Here is an 18,174-nt window from a genome sequence, read left to right as displayed (position 1 = left end):
TATTTGCTTTGGCTTTTGCTTTGTTTCTGAACTTTTGCACCCAGAAAATATTCATAGATTGATGCAGTTAGAAATGTGGCCCAACAACCTTATTAACGGTAAAGTTAACTGCAGTGATGAAAAAAGCAGAATAACAATTTTTTACTAGTCCAGCAATCAAAGGATGGATAGCAGTACTGTCATATATCATACCGCCTACACTAAGGGGAACCCACATAAAAGCCCCAGATAGCAGAAAGCCACTATGTTTTTACCTACAAAAAGGCTCCTGTGCCTCTGGGCTCCATAGCATCTGCCATTGCTTTAACCCCTTAATGACCAGGCCTTTTTGCGCGTCAGTGACCAAGGATTATTTTTAGTTTTTTCACGGCCGCATTCCAAGAGACTTATTTTTTTTTTCATCGACATAGCCGTATAAGGGTTTGTTTTTTGTGGGACGAGTTGTATATGTCAATTGCACCATTTTTGGATGCATATAATATATCGATTAATTTTTATTAACTTTATTTTAGGACAGAATTGAAAATAAGCAACTATTCCAGTACTGATTTTCACGTTATAAATTTACGCCATTTACTATGTAGCGTAAATAACATGTTAACTTTATTCTATGGGTAGGCACGGATACCAATTCTATAAAGGTTTTATATGTTTTCCTACGTTTGCACAATAAAAACCATTACTTTTTGCATCGCCGTATTCCAAGAGCCGTAACGTTTTTATTTTTCCGTCGATGTGGCCGTTTGTGAGCTTGATTTTTGTGGGGCAAGGTGTAGTTTTTATTAGTACTATTTTGGGGTACATGGAACTTAATGATGCTATTTTAATTTTTATGGGGGGGGAATGGGAGACACTTTTACTAAATAAAACTACTTTTTGGGGAAAAAAGTGTTTTTGTTTTTTTTAATTTTTTTTATAAATTCTCTATTTTAAAGTTTTACATAACATATGCAAAGGGCATACAGAAAGGAAAAAAAAAGGGGAATACACAGTAAAGGGGGTAGATACATATCTCAAATTTGTCATACCATAAAACAAGTTATCAAGAATACACAGGCGCATATACAGCAAATATCACGCGTTCTCATAAAATATTCCTAAAATTACATCTGATAGGCTTTTATTTCGCAACATCCTAAAATCACTGACAACTCTCGCGGAGTCTGCTAAAATTTACTACCAGAAGTAATCCAGGTACCTACTGTTCATAGGATTAGGGGGTAGGCAGGAATAGGCACCTTTCGGCGTGGATAAAACAGAAAGAGAAAAGAAAAAGACAAAGAACAAGATAAAATGCACCAGACAGACGTATGTTTAAGAGTTAAGCGCTTCAAACTCTGGAGTGGTACGGAAATCATGCCACTTCTGCCAAGTCTGAAAGTGAGAGACAGAGCGCTGGTGGACTATAACTATCGACTCTTCCATATCGTGTATATGTGACATTTCCCTGATCCATTCCCACACCGTAGGGATAACAGTACTTTTCCAATGTCTGGGAATCACCGTTCTAGCTGCAACCAGGATGTAGCCCAATAACGTGCGGGACCATCCTTTGGTTGCCACCAGTATTATGGATAGGAGTAATACTTCTGGGCTGTCCTCTAAGGTTATGTCGAGGATGTTCTTGATCAAAGATAGTATCGATCCCCAAAATGGGCGAAGGATAGGGCAATCCCACCATATATGGGTCATCATTCCCCTCGCTAGTCCACAGCGCCAACACCGATCCGATGTAGACGGGTATATCCGATTCAGGACTGCCGGCACCTTATACCACCGAGACAAGATTTTAAAATTAGTTTCTTGCGCTTTGCATGAGATTGAGAATTTATGGCATAAAGTAAATGCCCTGGACCAGTCAGCGGGTGGAATAGATGCCCCCAGTTCTTTTTCCCAACTTAGGGCATAGGAAGGTTTGGATACCCTCTTCTCTTCCAGTAAAAGAGCATAAACCAGCGCTATCGGTCTCGACGCTGTGGAGGACGAGGAGACCAGAGACTTGAAAGGGGTCAATTCCCTGGACAGATGTAGGGAGTGTTTATTTTTGCTAAAATAGTGCTGCAGCTGAAGATAGTCCCACTTTGACCGTAAGGACCTGGCATCTACTGTGACCAAATCTTCATACTGTCTTAGTTGACCCGATACCATCACATTTTTAAACGGGACACCCAAGTCCCCATCACCTCCCAGTCTACCCAAAAAGGATGGCTGCAATCCCGGAGCGAAATCCTTGTTCCCTACTACTGGCGTCAACGGCCCATTTCTAGAGAACAGGCCAGTCCTGGCGAGGTACCTGTCCAGGGTACGCAATAGCTCCCCTACTACCATAGGTAAGGACTTGGATGCCATCCTACTGCCTAGTGGCCTAGGCGCCCAAGGAAGGGAGATCAATGGTAGTTTCGTCTGGGCTGCTTCTAACTGTATCCACCTCTTGTCCGATGGGGTATGAGCGATGTCAAGTAACCTCGCCAAGGTTGCAGCCATGTAATAGAAGAAGCAATCTGGTAAAGCCAACCCCCCATTATTTTTCCGTTGTACCAGGATGTGGCGTGCCACCCTTGGCCCTCTCGAAGCCCAGACAAATTTCTTAAAGCAAACATTTAAATCTCGAAATAGCGTCTTAGGGGGGTACAGGGTAGCGTTTGATATAAGTACAGTAAGCGGGGTAGTACATTCATTTTCAAGGCATTGATTCTCCCTAGCCAGGACAGCCACTTTCCCTCCCATGTGTTCAAGTCTCGTCTTATAGTTTGTAAGAGGGGAACATAGTTCATGGCATATGTTTGCGTTATGTCCGAGGGTATCATTATACCCAGGTATTTAATCGCCCTAGGTTGCCAGGTAAAGCTAAAAGAGGACTGCAAGTCTTGTAAGGTGCTGCTATCAAGAGATACGTTCAACGCCGTGCTCTTAGTGAGGTTGATCTTAAAATTGCTATGTCGGCTATATTCCTCAATAGTGGACCTCAGTACCGGCAGGGAGATACGAGGTTGCGTGATGTATAACAGTACATCGTCTGCGAAAGCGGAGCATTTGACGTGATGTGCCCCGACCTGTATGCCGCTGATGTCCGGGTTACGCCTAATCGCCTGTAGAAGATGCTCCATGGTTAAGGCATAGAGAAGGGGAGATAGGGGGCAGCCCTATCTGGTACCGTTGTTTATTTTAAAAGTAGAGGATAGCTGACCGTTTATCCTAACCCTAGCTTGCGGGCCCGAATAAAGCGCTTTTATACTTTGCAGCATGGATGGGCCTACTCCAATCTGCTCCAGAGTCTTCCACATAAATCCCCAGTCCACCCGGTCAAAGGCCTTCTCAGCATCAAGTGAGAGCAACATGCAGGGGAGTGAAGTCCGCTTTGCATGGTCTATAAGAGAGAAAGATTTCAGAGTGTTGTCTCGGGTCTCTCTGGTGGGGACAAAGCCAACCTGATCCGGGTGGACTAGGGACCCCAGCAGGCCTCCCAATCTATTCGCCAAGAGTTTTGCGTCTGTGTTTATCAAGGAGATAGGTCGGTAGCTAGTGCACAATTGTGGATCCTTGCCCTCTTTGGGAATAACGGTGATATGAGCTAGTAAAAACTCAGGTGGTGTCGGTGCCCCTCCAGACAGCGCCTGTAAGGAACGTGACAATGTTGGCGAAATCCCGTCGGGCAGAGACTTATAAAAGGCTGCTGTGAACCCGTCTGGACCAGGGCTCTTACCCATTGGCAGCTGTTTAATTACATTCGTTAATTCCTCTAATGTAAAGGGGGACTGTAATAGCTCAATATCTGCGGTGGCCAATGTGGGAAGAGCTGTGTCTAGTACGTACTTCGTCAGTGAGCGAGGTTCCCCAAACGGGCTCTGGGGTTCCGTCGGAGCGGGGAGGTTGTACAATGCTCTATAATATTGCAGGAAAGCCTCCGTAATTTTTTCCGAGGTATGTACTGCTACCCCCGCCTCATCTTTGATCGAAGGGATATAGGAGGCTGACATCCGGTTTTTAAGTGCTAGGGCCAATGTTCTTCCGGGTTTATTTCCCCATTCATACATGGAGCGGGAAAATATTTGGCGCAAGCGAGCATATTTTTTATTGAGCACATGCTGAATTTCCTGTCTTTTTAGGAGTAATTTTTGTAGTGCATCTGCCTGCAGTGTACGTTTATGTTGGGTTTCCTGCGCGTGCAGTTCCGCAAGCAGGGAGATGAGTTTAGCGCGCGCCTCTTTTTTGAGTCGCACTCCATGCTTTATAAGGATCCCTCTCAATACGCATTTGAGTTGGCGGGGCGGTAGAATCGTCAGCATGATTCTGTTCAAAGTGCGTCACTGCTCTCTCAAGATCAAGCTTACATAAGGAGTCTTGTAGGAGTGACTCATTGAGCCTCCATGTGAAAGAACCCCTCTGTTTGGGGAGTAAGGTGATCGCACAGAAGACAGGTGCATGATCCGACAACAAAATATTCCCAATACGTGACAAGGTAATTTGAGGAAGCAAACTATGGTTTGACAAAATGTAATCAATCCTACTATAAGAGTTATGAACGTGGGAAAAGAAGGTGTAGTCCCTGTCCGACGGGTGCGCCAATCTCCATACATCGCAGAGCTGCATGTCATGGAAGAGTTTTTTGATCTTATTCAGCTTATTATGTGCAATGCTAGATCTCCCAGATGAGGTGTCCCAGGATGTGTTAAGGGGTATGTTAAAGTCACCACATAAAAGCAGGCTCCCTTTCTTGAAGACTTGCAGTGCTTCTAGTGTCTTAATTAAAAATGCAACCTGATTTATATTTGGGGCGTATAAACTCGCAATCGTGTATATTTGCTCCCCTATCTCACAGGTAAGGAAGAGGAAACGTGCGTCGGGATCCGTTTGGACCTGAAGGACTTTGTGGGGGAGAGATTTGTGAATAAAAATAGAGACCCCTTTTGTTTTACCCTCTGGATTAGTACTATGATACATGGATGTATAATATCTGTTCTTCATGTCAGGAAAATGGTCTGTGTGGAAGTGGGTTTCTTGTAGCCACACAATATGTGCTTTCTGCTTGTGCATTGCATAAAGGACTTGGGACCTCTTCTGGGGGACATTGAACCCCTGTACATTAAACGAGCCCACATTGATATCAGTCATCCTGTTAAGAAGCGAGCACCCTAAACCACGTCTGTCTCTTCAAAAATAAACAAAAAATAAAAAATATAGTAAGGTAAAGTAATGGAACAAAAAGGGCAAGGTAAAAGGAGAGGTGAGGAAGAGGAACAAAAACAAGCGACAGTAGATACTGTCAGCAGGATAATCTTATCAGTGAAGCGCACTCGTGCTAATTCTTTACTAGTAAACTAGTTTAGACCCTATGGGGGGTCACAGAAGACTAGACCAGAGAACAATTACTCCCTCCGAAGGACCAGGTCTTACCCTATAAGTCAAACAGTAACATATGAAACAGGAGAATGCAAATTACATTAAGGAGAAAGAAAAACATTGGTATAAATATGCAATCACATCAGCGGCTGTAGCATATTCACCCACTGGAAGCTGATAAAGTAGCGGGAGTGAGGAGTCAGCGATCCCGGGGTCGTCTCGGCGGAGTGGCAGGTCTGCGACGCAGGCGCTGTGGTCTCGGCGATGATGGTCGCTCAGGAGCAATCCTCAGATCCCAAGAGGCGGCAGAAGACGACGTGCCCGATGGCTCTCGAAGGAAGCCTTCCCAGGCCGGGAGGGACATCCGCGGCAGTTCTAATTCTTGTAAAAAAGTAGGAAGCTCTTCCGGTACCGCAAGGCTTGCCATCGTGTTTCCCCCTTTTACATGGAGAGCAAAAGGAAATCCCCATCTGTAGGGAATGTTCCGGGACTGGAGAACCGATAATAATGGTTTCAAAATTGCTCTTTGTCGCAGGGTTCGCCGCGAGAGATCTGGAAACAGTGAGATCGTTGCTCCATCGAAATCAATGGTCGTAAGAGCTCTTGCTTGCTGCATAATTTCCTCTTTGACTGCGAAGTAATGGATACGGCAAATTACGTCCCGGGGTCTGCTGTGATCATTGCTGCGGGCTCTGAGCGCTCGATGGGCTCGATCAATTTCGATGTGGGACTCCACAGGTTTCTTCATGAGGCCATTGAAGATTCCTCTAAGGGTGGGAAGGAGGTCAGCTGTGCGTGTCGCTTCTGGAAGGCCGCGCACTCGTATGTTATTCCTTCGATTTCTATTCTCCAAATCGTCTTGTTGTGACGCCAGAAATCGTTGTTGCGCAGCTTGAGTCTCAGTGACTCTTTCCAACTCCTGTACGGATTGTGAGATATGGCTTTTAAACTCCTCCAAGTCGTCTACTCGGGCATGTAGCGCCGTGACCTCACCTTGTACTCTTTGAAGATCTTGACACCAAGCTGCTTTAAGGTCTGCAGCTAATAGAGACATGTCGTTCTTTGTGGGTAGGAGGGCAAGTAGTGCTTGTAGCTTCGAATGTCCCCTCAGGGTAAGCGCTGCTTCATCAGGAGGGGGCAGCTCCTGCATGGATCTCACTCCCACGGCCGTTTAAGGTGGCCAGTGACCACGGTGATCGCGACCCGGCTCCCTGACAGGTAAGGGGTCTGCTTCCACACATGAAAAGCCCCTCTCTCTATTAATGCCTGGTAAGGGGCTTGGTTTAGGTGCATACAGCGATTTCTTCGCCGGTGGGCTCAGGACTCTGTCGGCATCTCCTGGGTGTATCGGGGAGTGCGCTGGACTAACAGGGGGAGAAGGCGATGTGTGCTGTACCAGGTAATGTGCAGGGGAGGTTGCCACGTGGTCCTGCGGCTGGGGAGCTGTAACCGCCGCCGCCCAGTCTCGCTGTCCCGTGGGCTGGTGATGGCGTTGATTCCGCTCTCCTTCCCCCCTATCTGAGGGCTGATCGTCGGGGCAGGGGCCCTGGTCTGACTCACCCTCCACCGAGTTTGTCCCCAGGCTTGGCTCCATTTCCGGATGAGGCTCTGTCTCATGGTCCAGGCAAGATGGCGCCTGCAGGCCTACGAACCCGGCGCCCTCTTCGTCCGGATCTGCCAGCTCCTGGAGCGGCTGAAAAAAGTTGCGGATGGGTACGTCCGAAGTGCCCGGTGTCTGTGGGCATTTGAGGGAGCTACGGATCTTAGCTTTCCCCATTTCAGCGGTGTAATCTCCCGTTATTCACGGACCTGGCCTGGAGCTCTCTTTAGGTGCGTCCGCTCTCCAGTGCACCTAGCCACGCCCCGTCGTTTTATTTTATTTTTAGTGTAATCTTTTTTTTTTTTTTCATTAACTTTATTTAACTGTTTTCCATTTTTTTTGTTTGATCCCACTAGACGACTTCACTTTGCGATCTTCCGATCACAGATATAATGCTTTGGTACACTTAGTATACCAAAGCATTATTGCCTGTCAGTGTAAAGCTGCCTCCAGCATGGCCTAATAGGCAGTTGCTGAAGGCAGACCTGGGGGCCTTTGTTAGGCCCCCGCCTGCCATGGAAACCCAAAGGCGTCCCGCAATTTCTTTGGGATGACAGTGGGAGCTCACTCCCTCTGTCAAACACATTAGGTGCCGCTGTCGCTATTGACAGCGGCATCTAATGAGTTAAATTGCCGAATTCGGAGAGCGCTTCGATTCCGGCAGTTGGGGCAGGAGCCGTGCTGTGTATAACAGCCGTGCTCCTGCCGCTGATAGCGTGGGTACAGTGGCAGTACCCGCGCGATCAGAGGACGGATATATCCGTCTTTATGCGGGAACTAGCTCCTGCATAGGATGGATATATCCATCCTTCGTCATAAAGGGATTAAAGACTATAGCTATGCTCATGTAGACCAACATTTTTTTACATTCAGCAAGCAGTCTTCTTAGTGGGTTGCTTAGAGTAGCTTGAAGCCCTTGGTTCCGAAAGCAAACTTTTCATAGTACTATTGTCGTCTTATGTGTCAGAGGGGTCATAGGCAGTGTCGTACTGAAGTTCTTTGGGTGAATCACAGGAAATTATTCTATACAGAATCTGCACATCCACATTACGATAAAATGAAATCTTTGCTGTTATTGTTGCACACATAGTAAGTTCTCATAGCTTTATGAATTAACTCAAAATAAATAGACACTAATGACAAGCAATTGGCTCCAAAGTGAGTCCCAAATGGGGTCGTCTTGTGATAGACCATTGGGGCCCAGTGTTTTGTGAAAGCCTGGGCCACGAGAGGTATTATTGTAGGCTAGACTTTGGGCACCCTCAGGCACCAGAGCTCAAGTGTGATTGCAACCTCTTATAGCTAGACCACTGTATTGGACATACAGTTTATAACTGACAGGCCTTCTTTAAAGAGGGTTTACACCCAAAACTTATTCATCCATAAATGCACTTGGCAGCCCTTCCTATATACACACTCATACAGAGAACGCTGTGAGTCATTAAGAAAGGATGGGGGAACGCTTACTGGATTCACTCGTCCTGCAGGATTTACTTAATTAAAGGGGTTGTCCAGTTTAGAAAAACTATTTGCATTTACCCTATTAGGGAATTTTGAGTTAATAGAGGGGGGTACCATGTTCAGGATCCTAATCTCTTGGACAGAGTAGAGAGCCATTGCAAAGAGCCATTGCTTGTAGGGCAACCAAACAATTCACTAAATAAGCTGACAATATTTTCTAGTATTTGATTTGCCTAACTTGTGTCAGACAGAAGCACATAAAAAATACAAGATGGCATAATGGTATATGGTACATCCCAACTCACCTTGGCAGTGGCATTTGCCCTTATTTCAGCATTCCCTGCGATATCTAGGGTATCGTATAATTGCTCATACACCTGCATGGAGAGAATGCAGAAAGAAGATAAAAGAAAATCCAACAGTGACAAGCCAGTGTGCCCCCATAGATAGTGACTAACCAGAGTACCCTTTTAGACAGTGACTTGCCAAAATGCTTTCTTAGTCAGTGAATAGCCAGAGTGCCCTCATAGACAGTGACTGTCCAGAGTGTCCCCAGACACAGTGCCTAGCCAGAGTGTGCTCCTAGACAGTGCCTAGCCAGAGTGCCCCCAGAGACAGCATAAAGCCAGCGTGCCCTCTTAGACAGTGACTAACCAGAGTACCTCAACAGACAGTGACTAGCCAGAGAGCCCTCTTAGACAGTGACTAACCAGAGTACCTCAACAGACAGTGGCTAGCCAGAGTGCCCTCTTAGACAGTGATCAGCCAGAGTACCTCAACAGATAGTGGCTCACCAGAGTATCCCCATAGACAGTGACCAGCCAGAGTGTGCCCCTAGACAGTGACCAGCCAGAGTGCCTCAACAGACAGAGTGTCCCCATAAACAGTGATCAGTCACAGTGTTCCACAGAATATCCTGAGTGCCCCCTCTGTAAGCAGAGATTAGTCACCCATCATCTGGCAGGAGTGGTCAGTGATTCACTGCTACTGTCAGACACGTTTCTGGCTATGCAAGAGACATGGCTGCTCTCCTGAGAGTCCAGGAGGTCTCCTCTTATTTTCGGAGATACACAGACCATTTGGAGGAGTAAATATTAAATATTGGCAATCTGCTTTTTAAATGAGATATGATAAACTGACCTCTCTTATGGCAGAACAAAACTTGCTCTGCAGAACACGTTGCAGGGCTTGCAGTTTCTGTGGTGGCACTTCTCCGCTTCGTTGTAGTCTCTCCAGCAGCTCAATTGCACGGCAAACATCTACAAGCCATAGACATATCAGTTAAAATCTACCGTACTTTACAGTCAGTATTCTGTGATACTGGAGATCTTACTCCTTCCATTGTTGAAAGTTACATTCACAGGCACCTGCAGTGGTGTAGGAGAAAGTTGTACCACTACTTTACTTTAAGTTTTTGCTGTGATTGGTGGCTTTGGCTTTTGCTAGCAGTTCTAGCAAAGAAATGTAACGTTTGTTCTATCTCCCCCACTGAAAAGCTTTGTCAACCTATGCAAACTATTTTTTGGTCTTATTACCTCCCATCTATCCCCTACTACTTGCTGACTTACCATGTATGTTAGGCTAAGTTCACACTACAGTTAGTATACGTTTACCTCCCTTCCATCAGTGGAAGATAGGATCGAAACATTAAACGGAAAACAACGGTTCTGTTAGAATTACCATTGATTGCAATGGTAATTCATTTGTTTAAGTTGCTTTCCGTTATTCTCCGTTCTCTAGGTTTCCGTTTTTTTGAACGGAAATAAAAGTTCTACAGACCGCACTTTTGTTTCTGTTCAAAAAAACGCAAACATAGTGAACGGAGACAAACGGAAAGCAACTGAAACTAAAGAGTTTTGATCGTCTCTTCCTCTGACGGAAGAGAGGTAAACGTATACTAACGCTAGTGTGATCTTAGCCTTAGTAAGAATTAGGGGACTGATGAAAGGCAATATGATTGTAGGATCGGACTACACAGCGTTTCTTTGTTGTCTGTTACCATGGAAACAAATAGGTAATATACGAGCTGTAGACACTAAACAGTTGAACATTTTAATTTGTGTCAATAGTTTTTTTATTAGAAGTTTACATAAGATGTTTTACAACAATTATGAAAACATAGAAAATCAACGTGAAGATACATCTATCCATCCGCTGCATGAAAAATAACATAGTTCGGTTACGTCTTAAGAGCGATTTTCAATTGGATAAGATGCACAAGTTTACAAGTAAGGGTATGTTCCCACGCCCAATTTACGGACATAATTCAGGCGTTTTTCGCCTGGAATTACGGCCGAAAAAACGGCTCCAAACCGTCGGCAAACATCTGCCCATTGAATTCAATGGGTCTTACGGTGTTCTGTGCAGACGGGCTTTTTTTTTAAGCGCCGCTGTCAAAAGACGGTGCGTAAAAAGACGGCCGCCTCAAAGAAGTGCATGTCACTTCTTGGGACGTAATTGGAGCCGTTTTTCATTGACTCCATTGAAAATCAGCTCCAATTACGTCCGTAATGGACGCCGCGAAAAATGTGTGCACTGGCAAAAACGTCTGAAATTCAGGAGCTGTTTTCGCCTGAAAACAGCTCCGTAATTTCAGACGTATTTTACGTTTGCGTGTACATACCCTTACATTAAGAAAGAAAATAAAAACAAATCAAGAAAACTAATGTCCAAACTAAGTAGTAGGCAAGTGTGGTCATCAGACTAGCAAAACCACATATATATATATATATATATATATATAAATAAATATATGCAGTTGTATCCACCTCTTTGATATGTCTCTATACCTATATACAAAGAGAACCCCTAGTCCACCCATGCCAGATGTTTCCACGGCTGGAAAAAGATTTATTCCCAAGTGCTGTGACTTTTTCATAACTATGTGGTATTGATTTCCTCTATCACTTCAGTGATGCTGGGGACTGTCTTGGTTTTCCACTTGCCTGCTAATATCAGTTTAGAAATTGTTAGAATTTTGCAGACTAGGGATCTATGTGTACCCGGAACTTCTGACATGTTTAAAAACAGTAAAGCCATCTGTGGATTCATCGGTAATTATTTATATAAGATTCTGGAGAGTAATCTAAAGAGTCCATTCCAATAGGATCGTATCACAGGGCAGGACCAGAAAATATTCATAATGGTACCCCTGTGACTATAGTCCCGCCAACACAACCCACTGAGGATATGCTATATGTATCTTATCAGGTGTAAAGTACCACCTAAGAAGGACTCAATATGTGCACTGCATTTTAAGGACTTATGTGCTAGACGAATAGCCCTAGTCCAATCCTCCTTTTCCACTACAGTATGGAAATCCCTGTCCCTATGCCTGAATGGATATGATTTAACGAACTCCGATTGATCATCTAGCATAGAATATAAGGCTCTAAGGCCCTTTCCTCCTGTTTCTACCTGTGTGATAGCTGCTCTGCAATGAGGGATGTGCTCTAGTGGGCAAAGAGACAGAAAAGGAACAATTTGAAGATGTTTATAATATTCCCTTTCCCGGAGAGAATATTTATCCCTTAAAATTTGAAACGACAACAGCGAATCGACCTGATATAGTTGTTGTATTTGGCTTATCCCTTGACTGGACCAAGATGAGAGGTTAAGATTCTGAATCCACCATTCCAAAACTCTAATGTTAAGGTCTCTCCCTACAAACCTATTTTTTGCGTCAGCCTTTAGGTGAAAATTGTAGAACATTATTAATTAAAGGAGTTTTCCAATCTTGGACATTTATGGTATAGCCACAGGATATTCAATAAATGTCCAATAGGGACTCTGGGACCTGCATCTTGAGAATGGGTCCCCCTGACCCCTTCCTACCTTATCCTGCTCCCACTTATATCCGGCCACTGCCTAGGAAGTACGGAAACAGCTGTGCTTGCTGTCCTATGCTGTTTCCATAACCCTCTTAGAAGTGAATGGGAGTTCCAGGAAACAGCATAGCATGGCGAGTTATGCTATCTCCGTAGCTCCAATTCACTTCTATGGTAGTTACAGAAGCAACATAGCTCAGCGAGCTCATCCGTTTCCATTCTTCGGACCACCTCGTCAGACAGTTACTGGAGAGCAGCGGGAGCTTAACAAGGTATCCTTTGGATATTCCATAAATGGCAAGATGGGAAAACCACTTTAAGACCATTTGTAAAGTTGCTTTTTATTTCATTTTAAGATACATTGGAATAAGAGAAAAAAATGGTTGCAATGGTGGACATAGCCTTTAAAAGTCAGTGTTCGTGCAGTCCATGATGGGACCATTCAGGAGCAGTGGGACAGTTACTTGTAAAGTTACTTGGCCAGGCATGATACATGAGCAAGTTTGGCATTGGTCCATATTCATAGTTTTGCTATAGGGTGCCCTAATTACTAACTCTGCGCTCTGCTGGCAGCTCAATTTACATTAAAGCTGGACTTTCGAAGTGCTAAGTAATGCCCGATTAAAACGAACGAGTGCAAACTCGGACGTGAAAACCAGCCGTTTTTCACGTCCGAGTCACACCCGTGCTGGACCCGTTTTCACGGATCCCTCATAGACTTGAGTGTACGGAGGGATCCGTGAAAACAGACGAAAATCAACGACCGTGTGAACGGCCGATTTGAAATACATGCATCCGTGTGACGACCGTTAAAAAAAAATGTCTGTCAGACGGACGTATACTACGTTCGTCTGAATAAGCCCTAACACTGGGAACATATTTCTCCAGTAATTGTAGATCCCAGTATCTATCTCACAGTAAAAATAAAAAGAATTTGCTTTAAAATGTAATAGGGTGATATGCAGGTCATGTAGGGGTTAAATATACTGTATTAATTCAGCCTCCACACATTACAACAATACTGTTATACGATGCAGTAATTCTGTTCCATTGATGACTATATGAAGAGAACAATTCTCGTTCTTAGCAGATAAATAAGGAGTTAATCAGTTCTGTTCCGTCAAGATTATAAGGCTACCATGCAAAAAGACCTTAGGGGTTCTGCCACAATACCAGTACATGGCCCAGTGATCACAGGAACCTGGTGTCTGAATTTCTAATGAAGAATGGATGCCACAGAACAAAGGAAGAGACACCTACGAAAACTGAGTCATGTCATTATGAGATAGGAAAACTAGGAATGTACAAAAAGATTTATGAAAAACTGCATTATGCACTACAGATATTTCATTTATTATGTACGCCTTGTCCTAGATACTTCAAAATGCTGTATCAGCATATTCCAAGAGGAAAAGACAAGTATACAGCAGACCTAATTACTACAAAACCTGTTATACAATGTAGCACATTAGCCCCGCAGATAATAGAGGATAGATAGATTAGATAGATAGATAGATAGATAGATAGATAGATAGATAGATAGATAGATAGATAGATAGATAGATAGATAGATAGATAGATAGATAGATAGATAGATAGATAGATAGATAGATAGATAGATAGATAGACGGACGGACGGACGGACGGACGGACAGACAGATAGATTAGATAGATAGAATATATAAGATAGATAGATAGATAGATAGATAGATAGATAGATAGATAGATAGATAGATAGATAGATAGATAGATAGATAGATAGATAGATAGATAGATAGATAGATAGATAGATAGATAGATAGATAGATAGATAGATAGATAGATAGATAGATAGATAGAATATATAGGATAGATAGATAGATAGATAGATAGATAGATAGATAGATAGATAGATAGATAGATAGATAGATAGATAGATAGATAGATAGATAGATAGATAGATAGATAGATAGATATTTGTATTGCAGTGTATTGTACCAGCCATCTAACGATCGCTGTTTCAAGTCCCCTAGGAGGACTAATAAAAAGTGTAAAAATAAGTTAAATACATTTTTCAGGAGTGTAAAAAATGGAAAAAATATAAAAAGTTCAAAAAAGCCCCATATCCCATTTTTCCCCAAGCACAATGTACAAAATAAAAAAGTACTTATATGGTACTTTAAATGACGCCAAGAGAAACTGCAACTCCCCCCGCAAAAAAATAAGCCCCCACACCACTCTATTGAGGGAAAAATAAAGAGTTATGGCTCTTGGAAGGCAGGGAGTGAAAAACTAAAACGTGAAAACGAAAAATGTCTGGGTCTTTAAAGGGTTATCCATGTGTGTCTGCCTATCTAACTCGCAGTATACTTCTTTTCATATATACAGTTGTGTTGAAAAGTATCTATCTCGTGTCTATCAAACTTCAGTTAAAAGTCCAAATACACCGAACCATTTCTAAGCGCTTGTTACATAGATCTCACAATTAAATTAGCGTATTAGAGTAACGGCGTACACCATACAGTATATCACCACGCAAACCTACCCTCTGCCATCTTGAATACAATTTCAAAAATGTAAAATTGATTTCCGCCTAGCCTTGTATCTTAACACCCAGGCTAAGGCACCTGCCTGACACCCAAAACATCCAGCAACCCCTCCAATATGTGTATGTGTGTATATATATATAAATGAAGATACAAATGGAAGCTACAGACAAATGTGAACAAGAACAGTAATTATAAAATACTTAGGGAAGAGATTATAAGGCCACATTTACAATATGTTCTGACGCAGAAGAGCGTATGAATGAACATCGTAGCAATAGGAAGGTAAGTGCAAGGTTATTCTGCAAGTCAGTCTCCTCCATGATTAGCAGGTTGGCACCAGTGGGAAACAAGGTAAAGCTAAGCAATTCATCTCTCCCCTCCCCTCCCCCTGGCTACACTCATCTGCCACAGGCAACATCCTAGCCCCTGCAATGCAACATTCATTGTGTCTATTACCTCTTTCCAGACCTAAGGGTTCAGACAGAGCTGCCATCTTAGCTCCAGCAGTCACATGCCCAGGAGTTCCCCACTGTGGAGGAGGAGGAGGCGGCTGCTCAGCCCACAAGCCTTGGAGATGCTGTGTGCGTCCTGACAGCCGCTATATCATCCTCCTCCACACAAGCACTGACTATTGTGTCACAGCCATGAGTTTGCCAGTGAACGTACGGCAGATCAGGCTGCATAGCTTTCTAATGCCCTCTGATGTACCCACAATGTGCCCCATGTGTATTGAAACACACCACAGTGACGTTTAAAAAAAATAGATAACGCAACTATTCATTTGTAGTTATTTTTGGTGCACCCAGTCTGAAGGTGGCGAAAGATTTATCATATCAGATAGTCTTACTACACAATCAAAACAATTACATCTAACCAGATAAAATCTTCATGCAATCTGAGCGGCTTCAGTGGTATATAAATTATAAAAATGAGTCGTGAGGAGTATATAACCCAGTGGCTTCTACCTGCAGCTGTTGTGAAACTACAACTTCCAGCATTTCCTTACAGCCTGCGGCAGGATGGAGATTTCTGATATAAGCGATAATTCACTATGAGGTACATTGCCATAGTGGCTGAGGTTTCAGTAGCGTAGATATATGGGTTGCCGCGGTCGAAATTGCCCTCTGCCCATGGCCCCCACACCATGTCTCTTTTTTTCTCCTGTTTTAGTTTGCAATTGCTGGGCGTTTTACACCAGGTCCTGTGGGTGTTCGTCCCTGGTATTCGAGGAGCTCTACATTTGGACGCAGTCTAGTGACTGTTTTTGAGCCTCGGACATTGGCTGCCTCAATAACTGGAAATCTATATCCTGGATCTGATTGTAACATCGATTATCCACACTTAGTGATCACCAAAAATTCTGATCATAAGCTACTTTCTGGATGACTGCTCCCATTCCACACTCTGCTGTGATGGAAGCTGTGTTGGAGAGGGTTAAATCCCGGGACTCATTACTATTACAGATGACTGATATGAAATCGGGGGATGATGATGTGATTACTGTAAATAATAATCCGTTCAGTTTAGATCAGACTAGGGTTATGACTGAACTCTTTTTACGGTTGGAAGACTCCCTGAAAGAGGAAGCATTCCATAGTATAGATTGCCATTTTTTAAATGTATATTTATCTGAGAAAATGGCCCCTAGGGGACTAAGGCTGTTGTTTAAATCCCCTTATCCTGCTGACTCGGGTTTCAGTTCCAACTGGTTTGAATATATAGAACATTGCAGTCTAGGTTTTATAGATCGCCTAGTATATAAGAGGTCCGAGTTGATCTTATCCCTCGCATCTAATATTGAGGTTCTTATGGAACAGTTTGTTCCTTACTCTCTTCACCCTGATTTTAAGAAATTGGAAAAATCAACCCTTGATCGGCTTAAAGATTTTGAAAAAATGCTTATCTCCAAAAAAAAACGCAAACTTGTGCGTGATAGGAAGGACTATGCTAGGAATGAAATTGGTGATTGGACTGTGTCATGTCCTCCAGTCACCAATGCCAACAATTATAAAAAATCCTTCACTCCCATACACCGTTCTAAAGTCACAAATATTTCCAAATCCACAATCCCGTTCCGTCCAGGGCATACCATCAATGCCCGTTATCCTTCCGTTTCCCTCTCATCACAACTGTCCTCTAATCTCAATACTACTCTGACTCCAAATATTCTATCTAAGCAGTCTACCACAAATAGTGTAGGCCTTCTTTCAATTGAGGTGCCTGCACCGGCCAATTTCTCTCTTGCCAGTTCATCGCACATCCCACATCATTTGGGATCCATTCCCCAATTTGCATTTAAATGAAAATAATAGAAAAAAGGACGGCGCCACCTTGTGTAGATCAGAAGGTTGGGGTGAGGAGACAAATGACAAGAAATGTGCTCACCAGAAAAAGGAGGTTTCAAGGCGTATAATATCCACAGTGCTGCTGCCGGATCCGAGTCGGTGTCCAGATGGGACCGCTTAGGTAGAGACAAATGCAGGTAGAGAAAAATGGATCTTTTCAAAGAGGAAGACGATTGTTCGTCGTCGAAACGCGTAGCCACTCTTAATAAATTGATCTTATTACCAATACCCCGGGACTTCGTTCCACATTATTCTCACCACACAGCAGCGCCTTTGAAAAGATCCATTTTTCTCTACCTGCATTTGTCCCAATTTGCATTTAGATCATGTGACCTAGATGCTCAGCTTAGACTGTTCAATCTCATCCCTGACTCACCTTCAGATTCAGTTTCCAATTGCTCTATGTTCAATGATTCTATTGACACTACTATTATTTCTGCCATTTCACCCACCCTTCTAGATCTTACCACGCACTTTCCCTCATCCCCCACCAACACCCCTTCCCCATATTCCCAGACCACTCTTCCTGTGACATCTGACCCCATCATTTCCACCGACTCCTTGTCTTTTTTAGGTCCTCCTCCCCATCCTCTCATGCCCCCAATCATTCCTTTCCTTTAACCCCGGGGACCTCAAAGTCCCTCATCCATAACCATAAATTCATATTTCCCAAAAATCTCAAAACTATCCTCCAAAAAAAAACTAGGGGTAGATATAGAGGTTGCAGAGGGGGCAGACATCATACCAAAGGTCCTGCCCCCATCGCTGAAAAAGAAATACAAGTTGACCTAGTCAAAATCTTCAATTTGTCTCAACATAGTCTAAATGCTGATGAAATTAGCTTATTATCCAAAGGTCTTTCATTTTGTCCCACCACATCTCCTGACGGATTTTAACTTTTTATGGATTTGAATAAATTTATGCGTAAAATCACCCTTTTACGTCATTTCGCTATGTCTCCACCATTGACTGTCTGACCAAATAACTATAGATAATTCTACGCCAGTTAGAACCAAATTGCAACCTAAGTCTTCGTTTTATCCGCTGCATCACAGGGGCCCGGCTTTGGAGAC

The 18,174-nt window shown here is 43.5% G+C and overlaps 1 protein-coding gene across 1 annotated transcript in view; it reads right to left on the bottom strand.

Annotated features, from left to right (window-relative positions):
• The window catches only part of LIN7B (lin-7 cell polarity scaffold B), a 43,631-nt gene extending 28,310 nt beyond the window's left edge, over positions 1-15,321 (bottom strand). The window contains exons 1-3 of the mRNA XM_075839822.1: positions 15,213-15,321; positions 9,542-9,660; positions 8,707-8,778 (exon numbers count right to left, since the gene is read on the bottom strand). Of these exons, the coding sequence (XP_075695937.1) occupies positions 8,707-8,778; positions 9,542-9,660; positions 15,213-15,249 (228 nt within the window). The 5' untranslated portion in view covers positions 15,250-15,321. The remainder of the gene's footprint in view (positions 1-8,706; positions 8,779-9,541; positions 9,661-15,212) is intronic.
• Between the last annotated feature and the right edge of the window lie 2,853 nt (positions 15,322-18,174).

This window comes from Rhinoderma darwinii, chromosome 10 (genome assembly GCF_050947455.1).
Source record: "Rhinoderma darwinii isolate aRhiDar2 chromosome 10, aRhiDar2.hap1, whole genome shotgun sequence".
Lineage (NCBI taxonomy): Eukaryota > Metazoa > Chordata > Amphibia > Anura > Rhinodermatidae > Rhinoderma > Rhinoderma darwinii.
The sequence above is the reverse complement of the archived record's forward strand: the minus strand, read 5'-3'. Positions and strand labels throughout refer to the sequence as shown.